Source organism: Pocillopora verrucosa, chromosome 10, assembly GCF_036669915.1.
Source record: "Pocillopora verrucosa isolate sample1 chromosome 10, ASM3666991v2, whole genome shotgun sequence".
NCBI lineage: Eukaryota > Metazoa > Cnidaria > Anthozoa > Scleractinia > Pocilloporidae > Pocillopora > Pocillopora verrucosa.
This window is the reverse complement of record NC_089321.1, coordinates 16,668,917-16,691,803: the sequence shown is the minus strand read 5'-3', so window position 1 is coordinate 16,691,803 and position 22,887 is coordinate 16,668,917. Positions and strand designations below refer to the sequence as shown.

General features: G+C 38.8%; 2 protein-coding genes across 3 annotated transcripts; both read left to right on the top strand.

The window, feature by feature from the left end:
* Nucleotides 1-1,203: 1,203 nt before the first annotated feature.
* LOC131785611 (uncharacterized) lies at nucleotides 1,204-10,355 on the top strand. 2 transcript variants are annotated; one of them, XM_059102542.2, is made up of 7 exons: nucleotides 1,204-1,339; nucleotides 3,842-3,976; nucleotides 4,714-5,022; nucleotides 5,747-6,070; nucleotides 6,699-6,776; nucleotides 6,864-6,989; nucleotides 7,729-10,355. In XM_059102542.2, the coding sequence occupies exons 1-7, from the start codon at nucleotides 1,243-1,245 to the stop codon at nucleotides 8,196-8,198; spliced, it is 1,539 nt and encodes a 512-aa protein (XP_058958525.2). In that variant the 5' UTR covers nucleotides 1,204-1,242; the 3' UTR covers nucleotides 8,199-10,355. The 2 variants fall into 2 exon arrangements, with proteins under 2 accessions (XP_058958525.2, XP_058958518.2); XM_059102535.2 differs by having other exon boundaries at nucleotides 4,711-5,022; nucleotides 7,729-10,354.
* Nucleotides 10,356-15,975: 5,620 nt separating this feature from the next.
* LOC131785649 (carcinoembryonic antigen-related cell adhesion molecule 1) lies at nucleotides 15,976-22,573 on the top strand. The gene is made up of 5 exons (XM_059102577.2): nucleotides 15,976-16,134; nucleotides 19,712-19,990; nucleotides 20,546-20,893; nucleotides 21,043-21,381; nucleotides 22,153-22,573. The coding sequence occupies exons 1-4, from the start codon at nucleotides 16,053-16,055 to the stop codon at nucleotides 21,369-21,371; spliced, it is 1,038 nt and encodes a 345-aa protein (XP_058958560.2). The 5' UTR covers nucleotides 15,976-16,052; the 3' UTR covers nucleotides 21,372-21,381; nucleotides 22,153-22,573.
* Nucleotides 22,574-22,887: the final 314 nt, after the last annotated feature.

The window sequence follows — 22,887 nt, the reverse complement described above, 5'->3', positions numbered from 1 at the left end:
CGGCCCAGTTCCCACTTTGTGCTCCTGACGTGTCGAACTTAGTTCAGAAATTAGGTTAGAAAAAAGCATGGCAGAAGCACGGCGTCTGAATCAAACTTTTGAATTAAGTTCGACAAGCACTACCGTGCCACACGACTCTGACGCTACAGTGCTTCAAGCGTCGTGCCTCCGCCGAGCCAAACAAAATTTATAAATTATGCTTATGACTTTTTGGCGGGATTGAGAACGAATTATCAGTTTACCTCCATAAATTCTGAATTTCGTACCACTCTACCAAGATGTCTGCGTCAAAGTCGTGTTCCCGCCATGCTAAAGTCAGACCTAATAGCAAGCAATTTCGGCACGGCAGAGACACGACGTCTGAACTGGGCCTTCCTCTCTGCGTGAAACCAACAGAGGTGATGAGAAGTAATGTGAGAGAAGTTGGTTACATTTTGGAAACATTAAAGAAATACGATATTTATCATCTATGCCACGAGTTCACTTTGGATGATGTAAGGCGGAGTTAATCCAGAGATTTGAGGAGTTTTAGGTTACTCGTTTTCCCGACTCGAGACTAAATTTTAACTGCGGTTTGATTCTGAGTCCTAAACGTGACACAAGTGTGATTCGGTTGAAAGCATGAAGAAGAAGAGCTTTATTTACATAAAACAAACGCGAAGACTAATCATCATATGATAGGTGCAAATGCTTGTTCACACCTCCAAATCTTTTTCAGATGAACTGAATCTGAAAAAAAAATTAAAGAAAGTTGCAAAGAACAAAGCAAACAAGGTGAAAGGAACAACATTTACTTTCAGTTGATTTCTTAAAGCTATCGTGGTATTTTATGCAAATTGTATCGAAGATAAATTATTTCTTTGCGTCAGTAGGTGCTAAATTATCTCCTAATTGACTCTATTGGTGAAGAACGATCTGGATAACTGCCAAAAGGTTTGTTATAATCGCCTTTATAACTTATTGCGTTACAGGCTTACATGCTTTACCGAGAATAAATTGGATATATAAAACCGCATCATAATTCTTGAATAACAACCATTTTTTTGCTAATGTTAAAAACCTATTTAAAATCCCTTTGAAACCTATTAATTGCTTTGAATTAGTTATGAAATAATACAAAAAGAAGACTACAATTAACAAATAAAAAATAGCGTAGGAGGTGTGGGCAAAACTCACGAAATTCCTTTTTAAACAAACGTCACGGCCTACTCGATTAACACAAGTATTTAGCCTGCAGATGGAATGGAGGGCGCGAAACATCAGAACCCCAACAAATATCTCAAACTTTGTTTGTTAAATCGCTTGTGGCTGTGTTATTTGTTCTTTCAACAAATTCGAGGTATGTTAAGTTAGCTAATTTATTGCTGCCACATGTAGTTTTGGGGATCTTGCTGTACTGAAAATTCAGATAAGTGTCTTATCTGAGGAAGTCTTTTGGCAAAGATCACGAAGGCGAAAAAACAGCTGGGGATAATTGTGCTATCAGGCGTTTCGCGTTTTTCTTAGAAACACCAGTTTCAAAGACCACGAACTTCGTGTTTCTTTTATGACGGGTACTTCCTTTTGCAGGAGAGCAACAACAACAAAACTAGTCGCTCTGAATATGAAAGCTATTTCATTTTGCAAGCAAACTTATTGGAACCTGTTACTTGGAAATTTTCGCATAACATGACGCAAATATTAAGGTTGGGAAATTTACTCTAAGAGGATCCGTTTTACATTACCATTGTTCATAAGAATCTCAATCATATTGTGAATAACGTAACGTTAATTTTTTTTGGCTGAAAACTAACGCTAAAACATTTCAATCGAGCGAAGGGAGGGAAGGGAAGCGTCACCGTCACGTGTTCTTCTAAAAGAAAAAAAAGAGCTTATTTAAAGGCTAATGACCACAAAACAAATTCAAAATGTTTTTATCTTGAAATTAAACCTGTTTTTCTTTCACAAAACAGCTGCAATTAAAAGGGTGCGAAATTAGCTTAGTTCCCTAAATCCTAGAGCACAGTATTGCGAAATGTTTTGTCTCTTAGAAGAAACAATTTTTTTTAAGTTTGAAAGAAAATGTATTATTTATGCTAAACATATTAACGGTATGAATATTCTCATTTTTCGCGTGTTATGAAATATTGACGATGCGTGATAAAGCGATTTTTAATTTTGATGAGTTCGGTTTTTGGTCTGTTCTCCCTCCACGTTTCAATTCAACCAACCACCACCAACGGCAGATATTGGCTGTTTAGATCATTAACAGCTGGCAAATTGGGGTAACGGGAGACGTGTGACCTCTATAAGTGTACACAAGTAGTTTCCAAGTAATTGTACTGTTATGACTAAGGATAAATTTCATTCAGCTAATAAGTCAAAACCATACTGTGTGTGCACAAAACAAGTTGTTAAGTTTTAATACACAGCACTGCTGTTGTGAATACAGATAACCTTTGTATAGCTGAGTAAAAAACCATAGGGTGCTGAAATTGAATCTGAATATATTTTAATGAATTAGGTGACTGCAGTTTCATCGCTCAGCGCCCTTTCGTTGAAACGCCTTAGCTTGCTCGAGAGCGAGGTTATCTTCATTCTTGCTCTTCACTTTTTCCTGGATTTAGGATTAAATTTCTGCCAGTGCAATACATATTCCCCCTGGGGCAGGAAAAATTCCTCATGGACGTTAATTAGCAAGCTAAGTACATTCAAAGTAAAGGCAGCTGAAGCACAATTCTTAATTTAGCCAAGAATCGAAAAGATGAGCGTGAGATGTTAATGGCGAACGTCTAAAAAAGAAATTAGCTAGAGCAGATATTTTCATGCCGTCTAGATCTTATTATAAATTCTTTTCATAACTATTTCTTTATATTTTCAAAATTATTTCACTCTCTCGTCATCCAAAAAAGCAGCAGTCTATTAGAGTCTCTCTCAGGATGGAGTGGCTGTGTATTTCCACTTTCGTCAAGACTTAGACCGTTTTCGAATTCGAGGTGTCAAACTTGACTCACCCTCTACATCAATTGCATTCTAATATTGAATGAGGCTAAACACCGGATCCAAATATGGCAGACTACTCTCCCGTGAAAGATTTCGTTTCCTTTTAAAGGCTTTCAGGAACACAAAAACTCAGAAGCATACGAAATAGAACGGAATAGATTGACAACGAAGCAATACCTCTCCAGAGCTGCGGTCACACAACAAAATCCAAGGCCTTGCCAGCCTCGCTATCATGCAACTCAACCCGGGCCGACCGAGTAATGCGCTACATTTGCATCCGGTCTATGCCTCCGCCGATGTGAGCAACATTTAATCCCAATCTGTCAATCCGATGTTCCGCTGGATCGTTTATATTCGGATTTCGGCCAGTTTGAAAATCTCAATGCTGCATGTAAACTGCATACGAATGTTCGCATGTAAGAATTCTGTCTTTGAAAGTACTGCAAAAGGCAGTGAAAAAATTGAGGCACTTTCAAACTGAATTTCTAAGCTGTCAAGTCTGTAAGTCAGAAAAGGTTACCAGTCTTTCTCTAAATGCCAAAAGCTGAACAGTTAACAAATTTGTCGAAACAGTATACCGACCGAGGGCGAACAGAGACTAACGCCGCGATCTTCGGTCCGAAGTTCAAAAAAAAAAATCTAGAATCCGGGTCAAAATTTCCAAGAGACGCGTGATCCACATAATGTTTTGAGTGAGCGAATTCGTGGATATCATAAAATGATAATAATTTAAAGCGAGAGAGCAATTTAGTCTCGTTCCCTATAAACGTTCACATATATTTATTAATTCGTTTTGTTCTCACCTAATTCTGTTCATATATCTATTTATGTCCTATTTCTTCTGTTTTTTTCTTAACAGGTGTGTCATCTGCAAGATGTAAGTCCTCGTGTCTCTTATCTCAGGGTAATTGGCAGGACTCCGTATCAACGAAGGTAGACCCAGGCCTCAATACAACTCTCAATGGCTCGGCCATTTCAAGAACACAACTAATAGGTATGAGTTAGGAACAAGACGGAAAGCGAATAGATATTAGCAGTGGCTCGTCTGTTCATTCTTATTATTTATCACCGCGGGGTGGGGGGGAGTGGAGGATTTTGGAGAGGATCGCATGGTTCTCGAAGAATGGATCAGTCGTCGCCAACTAAGTATGAGGGAGGACTATGGGAAATTTATGCTAATTAACTGCTAATGAGAAGGACCCATGTTGTGCGGGAGGGGAAGGCAAATTTCAATAATTTATCAATCATTGCTGCTTCGAAATGATAAATCCAATCAAGATCTCATCTTAAAGTCATCCTGTTATCTTTTGCTTTTTTCATTTATAATTACGATCAGTTTTGACTTTATCATAAAGTGTGACTGAACATGGAGTGATACTATAACCACTTCCCGACGTTCAGTTAATAAAACGATGCGCGATAGTCACTGGCGCGATAGTAGCGGAAGAGTGAAGAAACGCAAGAGGACCGGGTTAATTGCGCGATGAAAAACTCGACCCAAGCCCCCCTCAGTCTTCGCTCTGCCGATACTATCGATCTGTTTACTATTTCGCACCATTTTGTCGATAGAACGTCTGGAACACGCTAGCAACAGTATTGATAACATCCATTTTCCTGAAACTTAGCTAAATAAATTATCATAAAGGTTAACTTATGTCAGCTCTCGAGTGCGTGCATTAACATGGAGAGATTATTGAGCAGTTTTTCGATGCATTTTCCCTCCCCTAGAAGCGGTGAAAGTTGTCTGTACCTCTCCCACGCCTGACATTATTCTTAAAGACAAGGAGAAGAAAATAAAGTGCTGTTTTTCGGGACAGCCTACCCCTCAGCTGGTCCACTGGTACAGGAATGGGGAAAAAGTCGTCAACGGATCCAAAGGAATTTATGAGTATCAGAGGAGTAGAGGAAAATATATCGAAAGTACTCTTCTCCTCCCGCCTGGCCGAGGGGAACTGGAGGGATTTTACGAATGCAGTGCTACCAACCAGGAATCTGACTGGTCGAGTGATGCTTCTGAAAGATTACAGGTTAAATTTAAATGTAAGCATTTCGGATCTGATTAAGTATCGTAACCATAAGTTGTGGTAAATTTACAGTTCGAATTTCTGACATAGAAGGTTACTTTTCCAAAAATTTTCGAACACGAGTTTGATCTTAAGAAATTATTTTGAAAGATCAATGCCGATTTTTTGAGAAGCATGTCGCTGTGCATGAATTTTTTTTGTCAACATTAATAATTACAAAAAACGTTTCGCAGTAAACCAATAATAAGAGATTATAAATTAATCATTATCTCTTGTCTAATGTATATATAATAAGCAACAATCTATATATGCGTCGGCTGGTTAGGTCAAGTTGTAGACCGCCGAACTGCCGTGCGGACCAACACTCAGGATCTTAAAACAACTGAGGAGAATGTGTTGCCTTTGGTATGACGATCTAGTCTTCTCGGGTAAGGATAAAAACCGTAGGCCCGTCTCCTGTATCTTCTTCTCTATTGGTTTGCAGGGGACGGTCAAGAACCCACGCATTTCTCACAAACAGTAGGTGACGTAGCTCCCGGTGTTATGGATCTGGCTTTGTTTCCAAAGATTCCTAAATTGGGGTCATCTGCGAAATTCCCTTTAATTTCGGTAAACTGCTTAAAGCAGCCTGGCCAAAGCTCTCCATAAAGTGTTATTTAGTGCATTAGAACATATTAATATGTAGAGTGCTCTCTATAAATGCTTCATTATTATTATTATTATTACTATCTCCTTCTTAGGTCCTACTCAAATTCTACATCGACCAATCATTTCCGCATCGAAATTTAAATTTTCTACTATTAAGCTAACTTGCCTATATGAGCAGAATGAGGATTGTCCCCATCAAATATTATGGTATCGACAAGGAAAAGAAAAAAAGCTTTTGGAAAAAAGCGCAAAGTACCGAATACAAGAAAAACAAGTTAAAAATAAATGTGAAGAAGTCTCCGTTTTGTCCATTCTGAACGTTACTGAAAATGACGAAGGAAATTACAGCTGCATTTGGACTTGCGAATATCACTCCAACTTAACAGCTTTCATAGATTTAAAACTCCCCCCTCCAGGTAAGTCAGTTCTTAAATTCGTAACTGTTTTGCAAGTATTTAGTTTAGCTAATCCAAGGGACTGACCTCGGCAGGGAGGTCGCAACATAACCAATATATATAATGAACAAAAGTGTGGTTTTGAATGTTCCACGTCAGGGTCTTCTATTCGGTTGGTGACAAGTCTATTTGTCTGTTATCTTCCTGTTTTAGCAGACTGCCTACTGAAAGTACAAGTCAATCAACTACTAACTTACCCAGCTACCTACGACTCAACTGCCTCTCTCTCCTCGTTATTTTCTCCCTCCCTTATATGTACTTACATCCTACTATCACCTTTAATTTTAGAACAATTCCTACAAATTTACCCATAACCTTACCTCACTCCCTACCTTCACCCCCACTTTCGTAGATTGTTTTAGTGTCTTATAAAAGTTTCTCCCTACTGCTCTTCCTCCCTCTTTCCTCATCCTCAGATCCTTCTGTCCCTTCTACCAACTTGCCCTCTTCCCTCCCGACCCACTTCTCTACTTCCCTCCCCTCTACCTATCTTCCCATTTCCCACCTTCCTTGCCCACCTCTTTACCTCCCTATCTCCCTCCTGTCCATGTTTGTTTGACCACAGAGAATCTTACATGTTCATTTTCAGATCCACCAATACTGAACACGACCATTGCAAATAAATCAACTAAATTCACAGCAAAGCCGTCGTCTCACTTCCCTTCTGGTTAGTGTTTTTCAGTATTTTCAAGTCAAATTTTAAATCCCCCTACGCTGAATCATGAATTTCAAACTTTTTTGTTTAAATCTGCAGGAGGTACAAAGAACTGGCTTCTACCAGTCATCATTATTTCAGCAGCAACTCTCACTGTGATCATCATGTCGTTGGTGCGACTTTTAGTCAAGAAAAAGAGTTCGTCAACTTTTAAATTGGGAAAATGTAAGTTGCAGACATCATATTTACTGGTTCGTGTTGCCGGAAAAACCCAACGGTACAGGTGCACCATAGGCTCAAACGTGACATTTAGCGGTTTTAGCTGGACTATTTTAGGATGAGATTTAGCTTCAGTGAACATCGACCGACCGACCAACTGACTCTCCATTTGATTAACAAAATAGTTGGTAAACCGACTGGCCGAATGACCGACTTTATGACTGACACACTGGCTGAATGGCTCACTGATCACTTAACTGACTGACTATCTATTAACTGACTGATATAATCACTGGCTAACCGATCAGCTGGCTGATCTACTACTGACTGACTGAATTACTGAATGGCTGACTGATTAAGTAACTGACACATTGATTGACCGACTGTCTGCCCGACTGACTGACTAACTGACTGCATGAATGACTGGACGCCTGACAGACTGACCGGCTGACTGACTGGCTGACCGACTGACTGACTGTATGACTGATTGACTGACTGGTCGACTGACCGACTGCCTGCCTGACAGACAGACAGACTGACTGACTGACGACTGACTGACTGACTGACTGACTAACTGCCTGACTGACCGACTGGCTGTCTGACTGACTGAATGACTAAATAGCTGACTGGCTGACTGACTAAGTGACCGATGCACCGATTCATAGAGTGACTAACCGCCTTGGCTTTCAAATTGTAACAAGGAAAGGAATGGTGTTCCAATAGCTTTTTTTCTTACCTCTGACAGATGGCTTAAAGGAAGCAGCCACCCTAAATCGACTGTTTATCAGCTTCAGTTCAAAAGATTTGGCGTGGACTAATGAGAACCTCATTTCAATTTTTGAGAAGCACTCGATAGCTTACAGCATTCATAGCCGGGACTTTGAGCTTGGAAAGCCAATAGTCCAAAACATGGCGGACAATGTGTATGGCAGCCGTCAGGTTTTGATCGTTTTATCCCAGAATTACCTTGCCAGTAATTTCTGCCGGGAGGAACTGCACATGGCTGTCCAGAGGGGTATAGACTCGGGAGATTCGTCGCTAATTCTTGTGATGATTAACAACTTGAAGAAAAAGCAACTACCGGCTGCTCTGAGAAATAAAAAAATGTTGGACTTTGACAAACATAAGAAGAAACAAGATTGGGAGGAGAAAATACTGAGCGAAATAGTCGACGGCCAAGGTCAAGCTGCCGACTCGTACACTTCTAGGTTCTAAAGAGTACTGGATGATTATTCAAGACTGGATCGAGCTAGCTGGTTCATAGAATACAAATTTTTTGGTTGGCTTGACTTTTTAAAAAATGTTTCCTTCATGTCAAGGGAAGTCGCACTACCGACATGAGAAAGAGGCAATTTGGCCTTACATCACATAGGGGTTTCAAATTGCGTGACAAGTCATTTAGGACGAGTTAAGTGAAGGTGTCTGGTGGGTTCCTTGGCAGGGACTAGACACGTATGTCAGGCCAGGGCAATTGCATTGGAGCTTATGTATTCTAAATTTCACTCCAAATGATTTGAGTACTTCATAATGATAGACATTATTTTGAGTATTGCACTTCTACTCTTAGATTCAACTTGCTGCATTGCTTGGCTATAACTGACGAGCTATTAGCCAATGAGTATGCTGACATTTTTGCATGTATATTATTAGAGAACGAAATCACACGATTTCGGGTGCTATTCGGAGGAGTAAAATATTTTCATAAAGGCCAAAAAAATTGCCTGAGATGGAAGGAAAGTCGAGTGCAGTTTGTCACGGTGTTTGAAAAATTCAGGAATACTGTTTGTTCTCCATTTTGCAAGAACTGGTAATCTCTTGTCAAAAACCTATCGTTTACTGTACAGATAAACCCGTGGTTATTTTATAAAAGCAATAGACTGGGCTATCCATCGCTTTATTGGTGTAATAACCAGCGCAGGATTTTGGTTGGAATCAAGAAAGAAAGTGTTTATCTCTTGTCTTATGATCGAATGCTTAAAGGCGACAATGTATAGAAAAGATTGCGCCAGTTTCCAGCAGTTGTACTGATATTCGGTTACAGTAGGGGGAAAATGAAGAAAAAATCTGAAAGCGTCGCAGTAATTTGCACGCCCAAACGAGCCAATATACGAGAGATGTTCTCTAAGTTTTCAAACCGAAATTTTTCTGCTGAGGTCTGGCTAATAGATAATATAATCATGATGTAATCCTATTATAATTTTAGGCTTCCAGAACCTTCTAACACAGAATTGTGACAGTTTCTTTGAGGAAGCGATTTTACGTAGATACTAGAACTTTTTGTTGTCATTTTAAGAACTGCCGAGAACTTGCTAATAGATAATGTAATTTATAATGTAATTTTATCAAAAAGAGTTATTTCAAAGGCTTCCACAACCTTCTAGAATTGTGGAAGTTTCTTCTAGAAAGCTTTACTCACGCACTGTAGATACAAGAACTAAAAAGAACTTGCCAACAGATAATATGATATTGACGTAATCTCATTAAGAGGATTATCTCTCAGGCTTCTAGAACCTTCTAGAGTTCTAGTAAGTACTTTTATGAACACAAGGATATTTTAGGCATAGATATGCAGCCTTGCAAAGATTTTTACTCGGAGAGTACCTTTTTTCCGCTCAGATATATGACAACTAATGTTCAAGTTACAAATATGCCAGGACTGATTATCTTAAATTGGTGCGCGTTTTGGTTTTTTTACGCGGTTGACGCCTGGAATCGCTTGCGAAGGTATGTTGCACAAATGCTGTCTACACCTTGAAGACAAATGTATAAAACGGTTTAATTAAACGATTTTTCCTGAAAGTGCACGTCATTCTGGTGGAATGTTCGGGGGCTTTAGTGTTTACATATACATATCTTGTTCTGTCTGTTTTAACATGGGGTCAAGGGATATCTCACTTGAAGACAAATGTATAAAACGGTTTAAACGATTTTCCCTGAAAATGCACGTCATTCTGGTGGAATGTTCGGGGGCTTTAGTGTATACATATACATATCTTGTTCTGTCTGTTTTAACATGGGGTCAAGGGATATCTCACGAAACGTCCATAAGGCTTTTTTGTTTTGGTTTTATTAGTTTTATCTTCCTTTCATCTATATCTAGATTAACCCCTGAATTGTAAGTGATATCTGAATAGAAAAACAAAGAACAATTAGACAATAAGTAGATTGTAAAGAGTAGGAGTCGCTATCTTGTAATCATAACCTTAATAAAACCATATAATTGAATGCTGTAAACAATACATTTGGTTAAATAGGATTTTATTGTAGGGTATTAATTTTCCGTTAGTTAAATATAATCTTAAGAACGGGAGTGTGTTTTGGCTCCTGAAATTTACTTTTCACTTAAAAGAGCTGTAACAGGGAATGTTGCAGGAGAGCATTTAATTACAACAAAAATCCTCAAGAAAATGTGACCACAAATTTCTTTATAAGGAAAGTCGTGAAACAATGCTGTTCATGATACTTTTCATCGTTCCGCTTCTGTCATTTTCGTACTTAAGGTCAAGAGAACCCTCAAAATACGAGATCAAAAATCATAATAGTGTCCCGGTTGGACATGGATTTAAAACAGATGAGGGAGGAGAGGATTAACACGAATAGGAAATGACAAACTTGCGAACTGTGTGGAGGTGTTCTTTTTAGAATGAAACGATACCTAGCGCTCGTCGCCTAAATCCAAATGGCCTCTTACGTGTTCTTCTATTATCCCACTCAAGTTCGCAGAGATATGCTTGACCAGAAACCTTCATTGTTTGTTTGTTTGTTTTCTTCTCTGTCTACTTTCCTTTTCTCTTGCTTGTTTGTTGCAAAACGTAATTCAGGAAGAGCTGATCACGGGCAGGTTCATTCCCAGAGCTTCTTAACAATCATATTTTGAAACAGTATTTTTTAGGAACTTGAGCCCACGTTTATCCCCCGTATGAACATCCTCCCTCGGGGTAATTGAAGCCCAGACACGACAGAGCGGGGGAAATCGCGACTACATCTGCCTGAACGTCAAATGATATTTTACTATCAAAATAGAAAAATCCAAATTCGCCTCCGGCTATCTTAGCTCTTCCTACCGAGATTTCATAATAATGAAACAAGGTGTTGAGATCGCTGTCAATCAAACGAGATTCGCAATATTGCAAAAGGGTCTTCCATTTCCCTTTGTAAATTAAGTGAAATATCCATCCGTCTCCCGTAAAATCTCGTTTAATTTCGCTTTTGTTACATCTACTAGTACAATGTATTTGTTAATTGTACGAGAAAATCGTTGAACAATCAGAGAATTTCTGTCAAGGAATGTTATGAACGTCAATCCCGTAAGCCTGTAATATATAAGATTCACATTATGTTTGATAGCGGACGTAGCTCTTAGAAAAGACTCAATGGCTCTATTCTTGAATTTGATATGCTAATGATACTTTTGCCTGCTCTGAAACCAGAGACTGAGAATATAAAATATTTGCCTACGGCAACTTCTACATGTTGAGCCAAAGAAAAAAAAACAAGGTACATCAAGTATTGCGAAAGCTTAAACAGGTTTTCTAGATGAAGAAATGTATTTCCGTAAGCTTTTTTTAGACACAGCAAGAAGAGATCTCATGCATGCGCTCCCATAACTGATCAAATTAATAGTTTACGACTTCAAGTAATAAACGGATTCTAACCAGGGAGCCACAATTTTCCAACCTTGGGACGGTTGAGATTGAGAGCAAGTATTCCCTGTCAAGGAATTAACGTCATGTGCCCTTGGGCACATCAGAGTTGTCAGCCTGTGGTTTATAGAGGTAAAAGTATCCGACGTGACTGGAGGAAATCACAAAATTTATTTCAAAGCCAAAATTACGAGTGTGGTTCCCCTTATTAGTAAATATTTATAAAATGTTTGCATGCTGACCCGGTTGTACGTGCAGCTATCTTACTCTAACAAGGAAGTTTACATGAAGAATCGACGTCTATGTCATTTTTACGGCATACAATTTAGTTACACATCACCTCAATTGGAACAACCTAAGCATATGAAAGTGTGATGATTCTCCAGCGATGCAAAGTGCTTGAAATGATTTAAGTAAAAATTTCAGATATAAAAGAACAAAATATGATTTATTGCCGATAGTTGAAGTGATATCATGATCGTCGCCTGATAATTGCTCAGGACTATACAGGCATTATCCACAGCAGAAGAACACCTCGCAGCAACTGTGTCGGAAATTCCCATTTACTGACTCAAACGTGATACTCAGATAAAGAAAAAAATGCAGAATAAAACTAGGTGCAGGAACTGCGTGCCATAACAGTTATTTGCGATCAGTAAATACAATCGCATCGCATGGGAAGAATCTAATTTGTTTTTCTCCGATGATTCTGGCATATTCTCCAAAAGACATGATTGATGTTTCCTAATTCAGTCGTCAATAAATCTAAATGTGAATGATGTCTAATCAATTTTTCACTCAGTAAGTCAATAGCGCTGTAATAAGTGAAAATCTACTAAGTATTGGGACAAAATGTAGAATGTGTAGCATGTAAATTTTGCCTATGTAAACTTTACAGTTTTTTCTTCAATCCACCAAAGGATAAACTGCAGGGATAGGGTCACGCGAAAAGGAAATCAAACAAAATTAGAACGAAAATTGTTTATTACCTTCAACTCGACGGAAATTTAATTAAAAGTTTGGCGGTCCGAGTTCTAGGGTCAGATAAATTTATGCCAAAACATTTGAACATTGTAATCTTGAGCGTCACCCCTGAAAATTACGCTAAAAAACTTTTGTATATGCTCAATGTAATTTTCAATAGGCAAAACTTGTTACGAATAAAAGGCGTATCGAAGTTCAGAACTCAACATTTTAGTGGATGACATTCCTAAAGTGCATACAGGAATAGCAGGCTCACTGTTGGCAGTACTCAGGCGACAGAATTTATCCCCTATTGAACTGTAACATCAAGGGAATTTGAAGAAGTTTAGTCATTATGCGAGCATTATGCTCACTATTCTGACCATGGCTTTATGCCCGAAATTATCCCGGAATAATTTATCTGACCCGACTGAGTTCTAGCAGGGGGCGATGAAGAGCGGACGTATTTAAGACCGTTTTTAATGAACGCCACTGTAATTCCGCTGTACTCCTAGGTCACTAAGTTAAAAATCCTACGTTTCCTTCCTTGCTCACGTGGTACCACTTGAAAAAAAACCAAGAAAATCGCAAATTTCAACCCGATTAAAATCCACTTGAAACATAGGAGAAGAAGAATGGAAAGTGGTGGGTCTTGCAGGAGACGAAAGAGAGGTTAATATAGCAAGACCTCGAAAAAAAACAGCGAAAATTGAACTTCCAAACACCTACTTTCTTACCATTTTTCTATGCAGCTGATTTTAGTATTTCGGGAAAATTGAATTAAACCAGATTGCTGTAAACACGACTTCAAGGTTTACTGAACGTAAAGGAAAATCCCGCTTGTTATGATAAGATTGACGACTAGACTTGCATAATCGAAAAGAGTACATGGGAAATTACGTCTGGGGCTGGATTAATGTCTCATGTCTCAATATTCACGGCAAGAGATGACATTATTCATAGCCTGTAGTTCAAAAAGCAGGACTGGACGAGGAGATACCGTGCTACCCACGCAATAAAGGTTCATTATATCCCCTTGGGATAATTTTTTTTTTTCCTACTGAGATGATGGAAATAGTTGTGGGTAGCAAAAGTACGTGCTTTGATTGCGGGGTTCTTTGCAGTCTCTCCAAAGATGTCACACCTATATATATATATAAAGAATTTTCCTTTACATCGGACACTTTTGGATTTATTGATCGTTGATAATAATTGATAAAGTTATACGATTTTCGTAAATATAATTTGGAATCAATTTAACAGGAACATGACCATCTTAAGCTAACGGCGGATACCACGACGCACTCTGTATATTGATAAGTAGGAATATCAAGTATGAACATCACTTGTAAGCATCGAATTGTTCCCCCTAATCACATCTGTGAAGTACTCTACTCCCTTTACTTGACCTCAGAAGCAACATCATCCCACGACGTTAACGAAAGTCATGCTTGCACTGAAATCTAAGGTCGATGCAGAAAATAGTCTTTTCCTTGTACTTGATATATATTGAGAACGAAACTCGACAACATCTGTTAATCTGTATGAAATGTGAAAAGCATAACATGTGTTATCTTTGGCAGAGAATGTAGCAATCACGCTTTCTTAGTCGTCCTCCACTCTAGTAAATCACCACCCAGAGCGATCCCACCAACCGCAGGTTTGGCATTCCAGGGATATCTTCTGAGCCTATATGCTTGATGAAAACTTTCTGTTAGCTCAGGTCACATTTTACATGACAGGAATCAGTTTTCTTGGCGAGAACCCAAAGTTAATCCACACTATTTATGAAGACGATTTTAGAACAAAGAAATTAAAGAAAGATATTTTTTGTCTTGTCACGAAAGCGTGAGGACAAGGAAAATGTATGCGTTCCTATGAGGAATCGAACTTCCGACCTTCGCGCTCCGACGCACTGCCACTGAGCCACAAAGACTTAACTTTACAAAAATAAATTCCGAGGTTGTTAGTTTTGATTTTCTTTTAGGACGTGTTTGTCCATTTAGAATACGTATTTATTATTTTGCAGATCCAATAATAGTTAGTTAATCTGACCGCCGCTTTTGGAAGCTAACTCTTGGCAGAACGTCTGACGTGTCATGGATGATCAAGAATTGATTCATTTTTATCATAAGCGCCTTTGAGGTAGCGAGGGAGGGGGGGAGGGTTTATAGTTCATCAAGCTACGTGCCTACCAAAGATCATTTGCGTAGTTAATTGGCAGAAGCAAACCTCTCGTGGTCGATTTTTAATCCCGGATAAGAAGATAGAAGTTCAAACAGAATAATCCAACATTCTATTAATTATCATAATAAGTTCGTTAACCGCAATCCTGATCATTATTTGGCACGAGATTGAATATTCTGACGAAACGAGTTTAAGCTGCGCGCGCAATAGTTTCCAAGACACACTGTAACGCAGGGGTGGGGAGGGGGCTGTGTGGGAGTGCTAAATGTGCAGTCTGTCTTCATTTCCTTCGGCTTATATATTATTGAGTGTTTCTTTCCTTTGAAAAATATTGTTTCAGGGTTTAAATATATCTACAGGTACGTTTTGAAATCCAAACTGTATATTTGCTTTGGTTTGTTTGATTATAATTCACAAAAAACGATAAAATTCAAAAATTGAAATTTTGCTCACGTAAAATTAAGGAACGCAATTTAACACCTAGCATGATCGCTAAAGTCTAACAAAACCGCCCTTTAGAATGTTTTTTTCCGCCTTTAGATTTTATTTCAAGTAATTAACCTTGATTGACAAACAATGGCGTGGGAAAAACAACTTTGAAATACACCTATAAAGAACTAGATATAATGAGAGGAAATGTCCAGTCCCCCAATTACACTTCCTTTGCAGCCCTCGTTCCAAGTGTTTCAGACAATTTACAAAAATACGCCCACAATTGTGAAGTCAAAAAAGGTTATGAAATCTTGTTCTTTTTTATGAGATTTATCGGAAGATCCGTTTCGAGAACATTGAGTTATTTTAGTTTCTAGAAAAGCTCATGGAGATTTTGAAGACATTGATTATCTTTTTCTGTTGAAAGATCTCTAACGCGAACGTTGGAAGAACAGTAAAACGGTTAAGGTTAACTTCTATGTATTTCATGGGGTTTAGTGACATCACGGCTGAGATGTCATTCATCGTCTTAGTCATCTAAAGAGGATCAAGATTTGTCCTTGTAATTTTTTTTTCTTCTGTTTAATTAGATCAAGCAGATTAAATGACTGTTTCCGGGCGGAACTTTTAACAGGGCTGAAGTGTTAACAAGTAATTGCTTTAGACCTTCCAATACGTCGGCGAAATTCTTGAGGTACCAAGAGAGATTGAACAAATATCTCTTTTTCCCACAAATAAATAAGCGTGGGCGGTCAGCAAGCATGCACAAATTCTGGGCCGAAAGGTATAAAATCAAAACCATCGAATCGGTGCAGCAGTGAGTTGTCAACGTGGTGAAGGAAGGATGACAAATCTAGCGAAAAGCTCCGGTCTCTGCCTGATTGATGTTCTTTTGCTGAGTTTTCTGTCATCTTTGATGATTCAAGGTATGTTTAATGGTCACGACAGCTAACATTTAGATTCCTGATTCCGGATTCCTGATTCCTCTTGTAAACGTCTTTTTGTTTCGTTTCGTTTTTTGTTTATTTGTTTCTTTGCTTGACCGTTGCACATCGTTAAGACATTAAAATAATGAACGCAGGCATAATTTTATATCTGTTCCCAGATAAAATATAAAAAAAGTTCCCTCACCTTACATCACTTAATAAGAACTTGTAATCCAGACACGTGATGAAAGCCTTCGATGAGATCATGATATCTCAAAAATAAATTTTAATATTTCAAATACAAAAATAGTGTCATAAAAATGGGGCTTCTTTCCTTACTATATTTCATGACTGTTAGTTAATTTTTTCTCCCGGTTATACAGCTTACCTAAGCTTCATTCGGAAAAGAACATTTTTTTAAATTCATGTACCGGGCAAAGCCATGACTGAGTCACCCAGCATCATTAATGCACAGACGTGCCTTCGCTTCATCCAATTTATTTAAAGATTTAATTTGATTTTAGAAAGATACAATGTCTGACTTTAAGTAAATAAGTTGAAGCTACAGAGGTCCTTGTAACAAGAAATTGAACATGAGAAACTTTGTACTTTGTATTATTCAGAACTGAAGATTACAGAAGAACTGTCGAAACATGTTTTTAAAAAGTGTCTTTCATTTTCTTAAATTCGTTACATCTCTGCTACTATTCGGGCCTTTCAGCTTTTGAAAATGAACCACATGTTAATTTTGTCTCGTCTGCAGTTTTTTAGATGCAACAACGTTCTTCAGAAATAAAAGAACGAACAGTTTTTTCGGACAGACTGTTAAGAGATTGTACAGAGCAGAAATTGCGATACATTTAGTTAAAATCGGTATGATAAACATTCCCGTTATATAAACTACCCTAGAAATGTTCACGCTCGTCGTATTACGGCTCAGCTTCTAAGCCATCTGTAAGATGCAATGCATAGGACCAAGATATCAACCGCTGACATACCTCATTGAAAGGAAGGTCACAAAAGCATTTTTGATTAACAGCGAAAATAACCAGACTTGCCATGAATGAACCCACTTAAGCCAAACGTTTTTGGTCTTTGAGTATCTTTAAAGAGAATGGAATAAACTGGTGGTGTTCCGATACCTCTACATGCTACCAAGATACTTAATGACATCCCATGCAGGATCGGTTTCACATGCATCCTGCCTTCGTTTAGGAACAGCAACGATAAAACGTTTTCTTTTATGAAACAGGTAACAAAAGTTCTCTCACCATGTTAGAAAAAAGGATAAGATAGTAAAAAAGAGTATATCATGACTGAGTTGTAGCAATGCTGAGGAACAAAGAAACGTGGGGTAAAAAATTGTTTGACAAGAAGTACGTGACTTGCTCTCCAGGGCTGTCCTTCGTCATCCAACGTCGGTGGAAGGAAAAATTAATACCTCTCTCTTTGATTTGTTGTCGCCTTTAAGTCTGAGGCAATTATACTCAGAGATATCTTTTAATTAACTGAAAAATACAACTTGAACTACGGGTATGATGAATCCTCTTTTCCAGTTCCAGCAAGCTTTACAAGAAATCGCCATTGTTTTAGGATGATAACGGGAAAAGCATGGCGGGTATCCTTAAACGCCTGCCTGCTCTCTTTAAGACTAACAAAGAATTGCTCCGAGGAATTTGTCTCTATTTTCTGTGTTCCACATGTATGGCAATACCATATATAACAACGCCACTTTAATTCAGCCACGAATTACATAAAAATTAAACACAATACTATGTGTATGAATGAATGTGAACATTTTTTCGTTTTGCTAACACACTGCTTAAAGCAGATGAAACAGAAATACCATGTATAATAACAGACATATTTAGAGACATGTGAAAGCGGGCAGATTCCAGGTGCAAGGAAGACAGAACTTAAAGCGAACCTGCAAGCAAGGTTTTCAGAAAGATCATCCATTAAAGACTGACATAAGCGTTGGATGTACTGGAAGTCCAAAAGCATTAGCCAGAGAACAAAGTTGCTTCTCTTCAAGAACCGGCAATAACTAAACATTTTCTTGTACGGCGCAGAATCCTGGAATATGACGAAGACCATATCAGCCACACATTACGACTTCAACACGGACAAAGTGTGTAATTCATTAAGAATTCCGGTTTTAATTAACACATGCGCAATGAGGCGCTAGAATTACCCAGGGACACTGGACACCACTAAGTATCCTAGTGACCGATTGCAGATTCATCAAAACAACTTGACTGGCTTAATCGATCGCAAACCTGTTTTGATCGCATGAGCTAAACGTACGGTTGACTAAAAACGTGATGGCACTTCCACAAACTGTGGGCTTCAAAGCTGAAGCAGTCGATGAAGAAGGAGTTTGGTGTACGTGCACTGTTGAAGAAGTAGACGATGATTACGTGATCGTTTCCTTTGACGGCTGGAATGAGTGGAATCGCCGCGTTTGTGATCCACGAGAGATCAGGGATCGAACATTGCCTGATCGGAAAAGAAAGCGAAGAAACCCCTCCCTTCAGTGAACAATGTCTTCGCTTTAAGGAGACCGAATTTTACTTCTAAATATCAAGCGACTTCTTGCTGAGCAAGAAGTCTCCTAGAACAGATGCCTGAGCAGAAGAATCTCCGAAGATGAGCTGCGCAGAAGAACGGGTACAAATCCAATCACCCAGCAAGTTCAGAGAAGAAGATAGAGTTCGATCGGCACTGTGATCCGAATGCTACCATCAGTTCTGCTCAGAGTCGCCCTCCGACGACCGACGAACGAAAGGCAGTCCCAAGGAAACATGGAGAGAGCCGTAGAAAGGGAAATGAGCGACAGAGGCAGGACATGGGGATAGCTTGACCGTCTGGCAACCGACAGAATTCGATGGTGTTCTCAGGCTTTGGCTTAATGCGTAAAGACGTTCGCAGAACACTGACTTCTAACTAATACAATACATAATAGAACACGTACCATCATGGCAGTCGGGACGTGTCTTTATCTCTTCTCCATTTCCATAACGTTTTTCGCTCCCTTCGTTTTTCTCTGTTGAGCGCACCGAATAGTGCTAGGAAGAAAGTTATTCCCAGATAGTTAGAACATTTCTTCATGAATTCGAGTTGAACAAATTCCACCTTGATTTTCCATCTACATCGGCGTGATCCAGCCGCCATTTTGTTCCCTTACCTGACTTACCTACTCTACGATTCACACAGCCTCCCTTAACCTAGTGGAAGTCAATTTTGTGTGTAGTGGTGATATTCATCCTCAGCCGGGAAAGAAAAAAAAGTCGGAATTGTACTGTGCCCCTCTATTCATTTCATTACTGCGTTTAAAAATATACCATCTTTCTCATGTTCTACTTACTAACACGAGAATTGCGACATTGCTGATCGTATGAATATTCAGGATGCATGATAAATAGTTGCCAAAGAGTTTTTGTGGCTCAGTGGAAGCGCATCGGGTAAATCGTGCATCGGAGCGCGGATTACGAAGGTCTAGGCATTAAGACTTGGCAGTTTATCTTTGCCTAACGCCATTATTTTCTCTTCCAAATTCTTGTTTCCGAAAATACAGATGCGTCATCCGCACCAAGCACAAAGTGCGAAATAAAGTCTTCCTGCCCCCTGTCAGCGGGCTGCCAATTCACCAATCAGATGATAGTAGACCCAGGCTCCACTATTCCAACCAAATGCTCCATCTTCGCAGGAGGAAAGGCCAAAGTCGTGACCTGGAACCAAGCAAAACAGCGAGTTGGTACAAGTAATGGCGGCGTATCAGATCTGGTTTTGGAAAAAGTGAGTTCGTCGGCGAGTGGAAGTTATTCATGTGAATGCACCTCTGTCAATTTTACACGTAAGTACACCTCTCTATTAACGTCTGTTTTTCAACCTTTAAAGAAACACTGACACATTGCGTCAAATGAATTTCCTTGTTACTTTAATATTCGGCATAGGAGTCGAGGTGGCTTAAGGATTTTTGTGCTTGACGTTGGATCGAAAGTCTGGATTGGAGACCTGGGCCCAGTTGTATAAAAGGGAAGATAACGCTATCCAACGGATAATTCGTTATCCAGCGGATAAGTGATAGCAAACGTACAGCGTTATCCACCGGAGAGAGATTCATTTAGTGGATAGTGTTATCCGACCTTTAAACAAACGAGTCCAGGCCAAGTCATTGTGCTGAGTTCTTGGGCAAAAAACTGGAATATTACAGTGCTTCCCTTGTAACAGGTGTTTAAATGAGTATTAGTGAACTGTCATTCAGGAGGAGTAGTAATACTCCTAGTCGCTTAAAGAAATGAATAAGATCCGGCTGGATGGGTCACTTGCCTCGTGTACAGGCTTTTCCTAACTTAACTTTCATCAAGAGATAACTACTCAATAACTTTATACATCTTATTTTATCCAGGCGATCTTCAAGTCATTATGGGTAGTAGTACTCCGAATATCATTAAAAAACACAAAACGATTGACTTGAAATGCTACTTCTCTGGATGGCCCCTTCCTTCCACCGTAGAATGGTACAAAGAGCAATGGCTGGTCAGTAACGTGACTTATAAACTGATCACAAATGGAACCAAAGGAATGTACCAGGAGCAAAAACAAACGCGGTGGAATGGTATAGAAACGCTTCGTAGCATTCTCCATCTACCATCAGGAACCGAAGACCAAGAAGGATTCTACACCTGTAAGGCAAAGAGTAATATTGCAGGCTGGTCTAGTAGTGCATCATATACCATACAGATGATCTACGAATGTAAGTAATTTTCCGACTGCGATAAGAATAGCCTCTCTTCTTTTAAAGCTGCTCAATAGACACTGAAAGTTCCCTTTAAAATTTTCCCTGAAACCCAGCCAAAATTATTTTCGTATATGACTAACCAAGAAGTATTTATTTTTATTTAGGTCCATTGCCACAATCCCCAACTGTTTCTTCCTCACAAATCTCGTCAAGCAAATTCTCGAATATCAGCCTAACATGTTTAGTTGATACCGATGAGAGTGGCTGCCCAGAGGAGCTTTACTGGTTTAAAAACAACAACCAAACATCCTTGGCGAGCGGTGGAAAGTACAACATAGCACTGAAAAACACTCACACCAAATGCCAACAGGAATTCATTCTGACAATTTTTAACGCAACCAAGAATGATGATGAAGGAAGGTACAGTTGCCACTGGATGTGCGAGTATGAAGACACGAAGAAAGCTTTCATTGACCTCAAAGTATCTGCTTGATTGGCAACAGGTGAGAATGTTTTTAAACGGAATCATTCTTCCCTAGACTGAATCACTTCATGGCATTGTGATAGAAATGCAATAATGCGGTCGCTTAGACGTTTCAACTAAACGTTATTTCCCGGTAAAATAAGTTAATGCAGAGGAGATGCTGAAATTTTTAAGTTAGATTAACAACGTGAATAATGAACAACGTGAACAGAAACAAACCGTTGGTCAATTCGGTCTGGCTAATTCTTTAGCTTGACAGTGGATCTCCACTCTGATAAAACAGTGTCGTTTTTTGTTATCATTCCTGGTAGTGGAACAGTGCCTCGAGCGTTTTAAGGATTCTTGCCATAAATGATCGCAGTATAGATTGCGAACCACTCTATTGATGTTGATGACACGGAAATGAAAGCCAACAAAACTATCGAGTACACGTGGAAAAAGGCATTTCAATTCAGAGCCACCCTCTAATTCTAAACCTAAATCATAAATAAATCAACGCTTCTTTTTATCGCAAATAGGGACACATGTCACGATTACAACTCTTTGGTTATTTGCTTTTCAGCGATGTTTTGATGTGAATATTTTAGTAAGTTTTCTGTTTTGAGGTCTATATCTTAATAAGTTTAAAGATTAACATCCAAATCAAACTTATGAAAAATAATTTACCCCAGTAACATAAATGAATGCTCCCTTAATGTTGAAGGGAATTTTAGAGGAGCAGAGAAAATCAAAATATTGTCTTAGGTCATAGCGCTCAGCTTTCAATCCTTGATTTTCCTATTGCTTGCAGGAACCAAGTTCTGGCTATTTGTCATGTCCAAGTCCACACATTTCTTTACAAAGGGACTTATAGCAACTGCAGCCTCAAAATTGAAAACGTTACATCAAGTTTAGAGTAGTTCAGTTATATTGCCGTGATTTTTTATGAGGATAACTTCCCTATCAATATATGATGTATGATTAGGCAATTTGATGTTGCTTGTTTGAAGCTATCTGAGTTTCCACTTCCCATTATAGCATTTCAGTGTTTGAGCGATGTCATACCGTTGCTTAGAGTTAAGTGTATGAACACGGCTTTGAAACAAAATGAAAAAATTTGCAGACAGCATTTCAAAATACCTGTAAAACTGAGTCTTCGAAAGCGATAAAGATGCTAAAAATGAAATATTACCAATACTTTACAATAAAGCACTTGCTTGATTCACCTTTTACGATGACCCTTGTCGACTCTACACTGTTCATTTATTCCGCATCTATTTTACGGACACAATGAATAGCTCAGTAAACACCGAAAAAAAACAGCAGAAACATAACTAATTCATATTATTGAATTTTCAACTTAGCGGAAATTGCATTTTTATTAATCGGATTGCTTCCCTACGCTGCGGTTATCAGCTCACGTACCAGGTCACCAAAATTAGAAAATTATTCACTCAAGTGTTGCGACTGAAGCTGACTTTACTTTTGGCCGCGAGCAAACACTTCTCCCGTGCACTGGAAATAAAACAAACTTTAGTCAATGTTA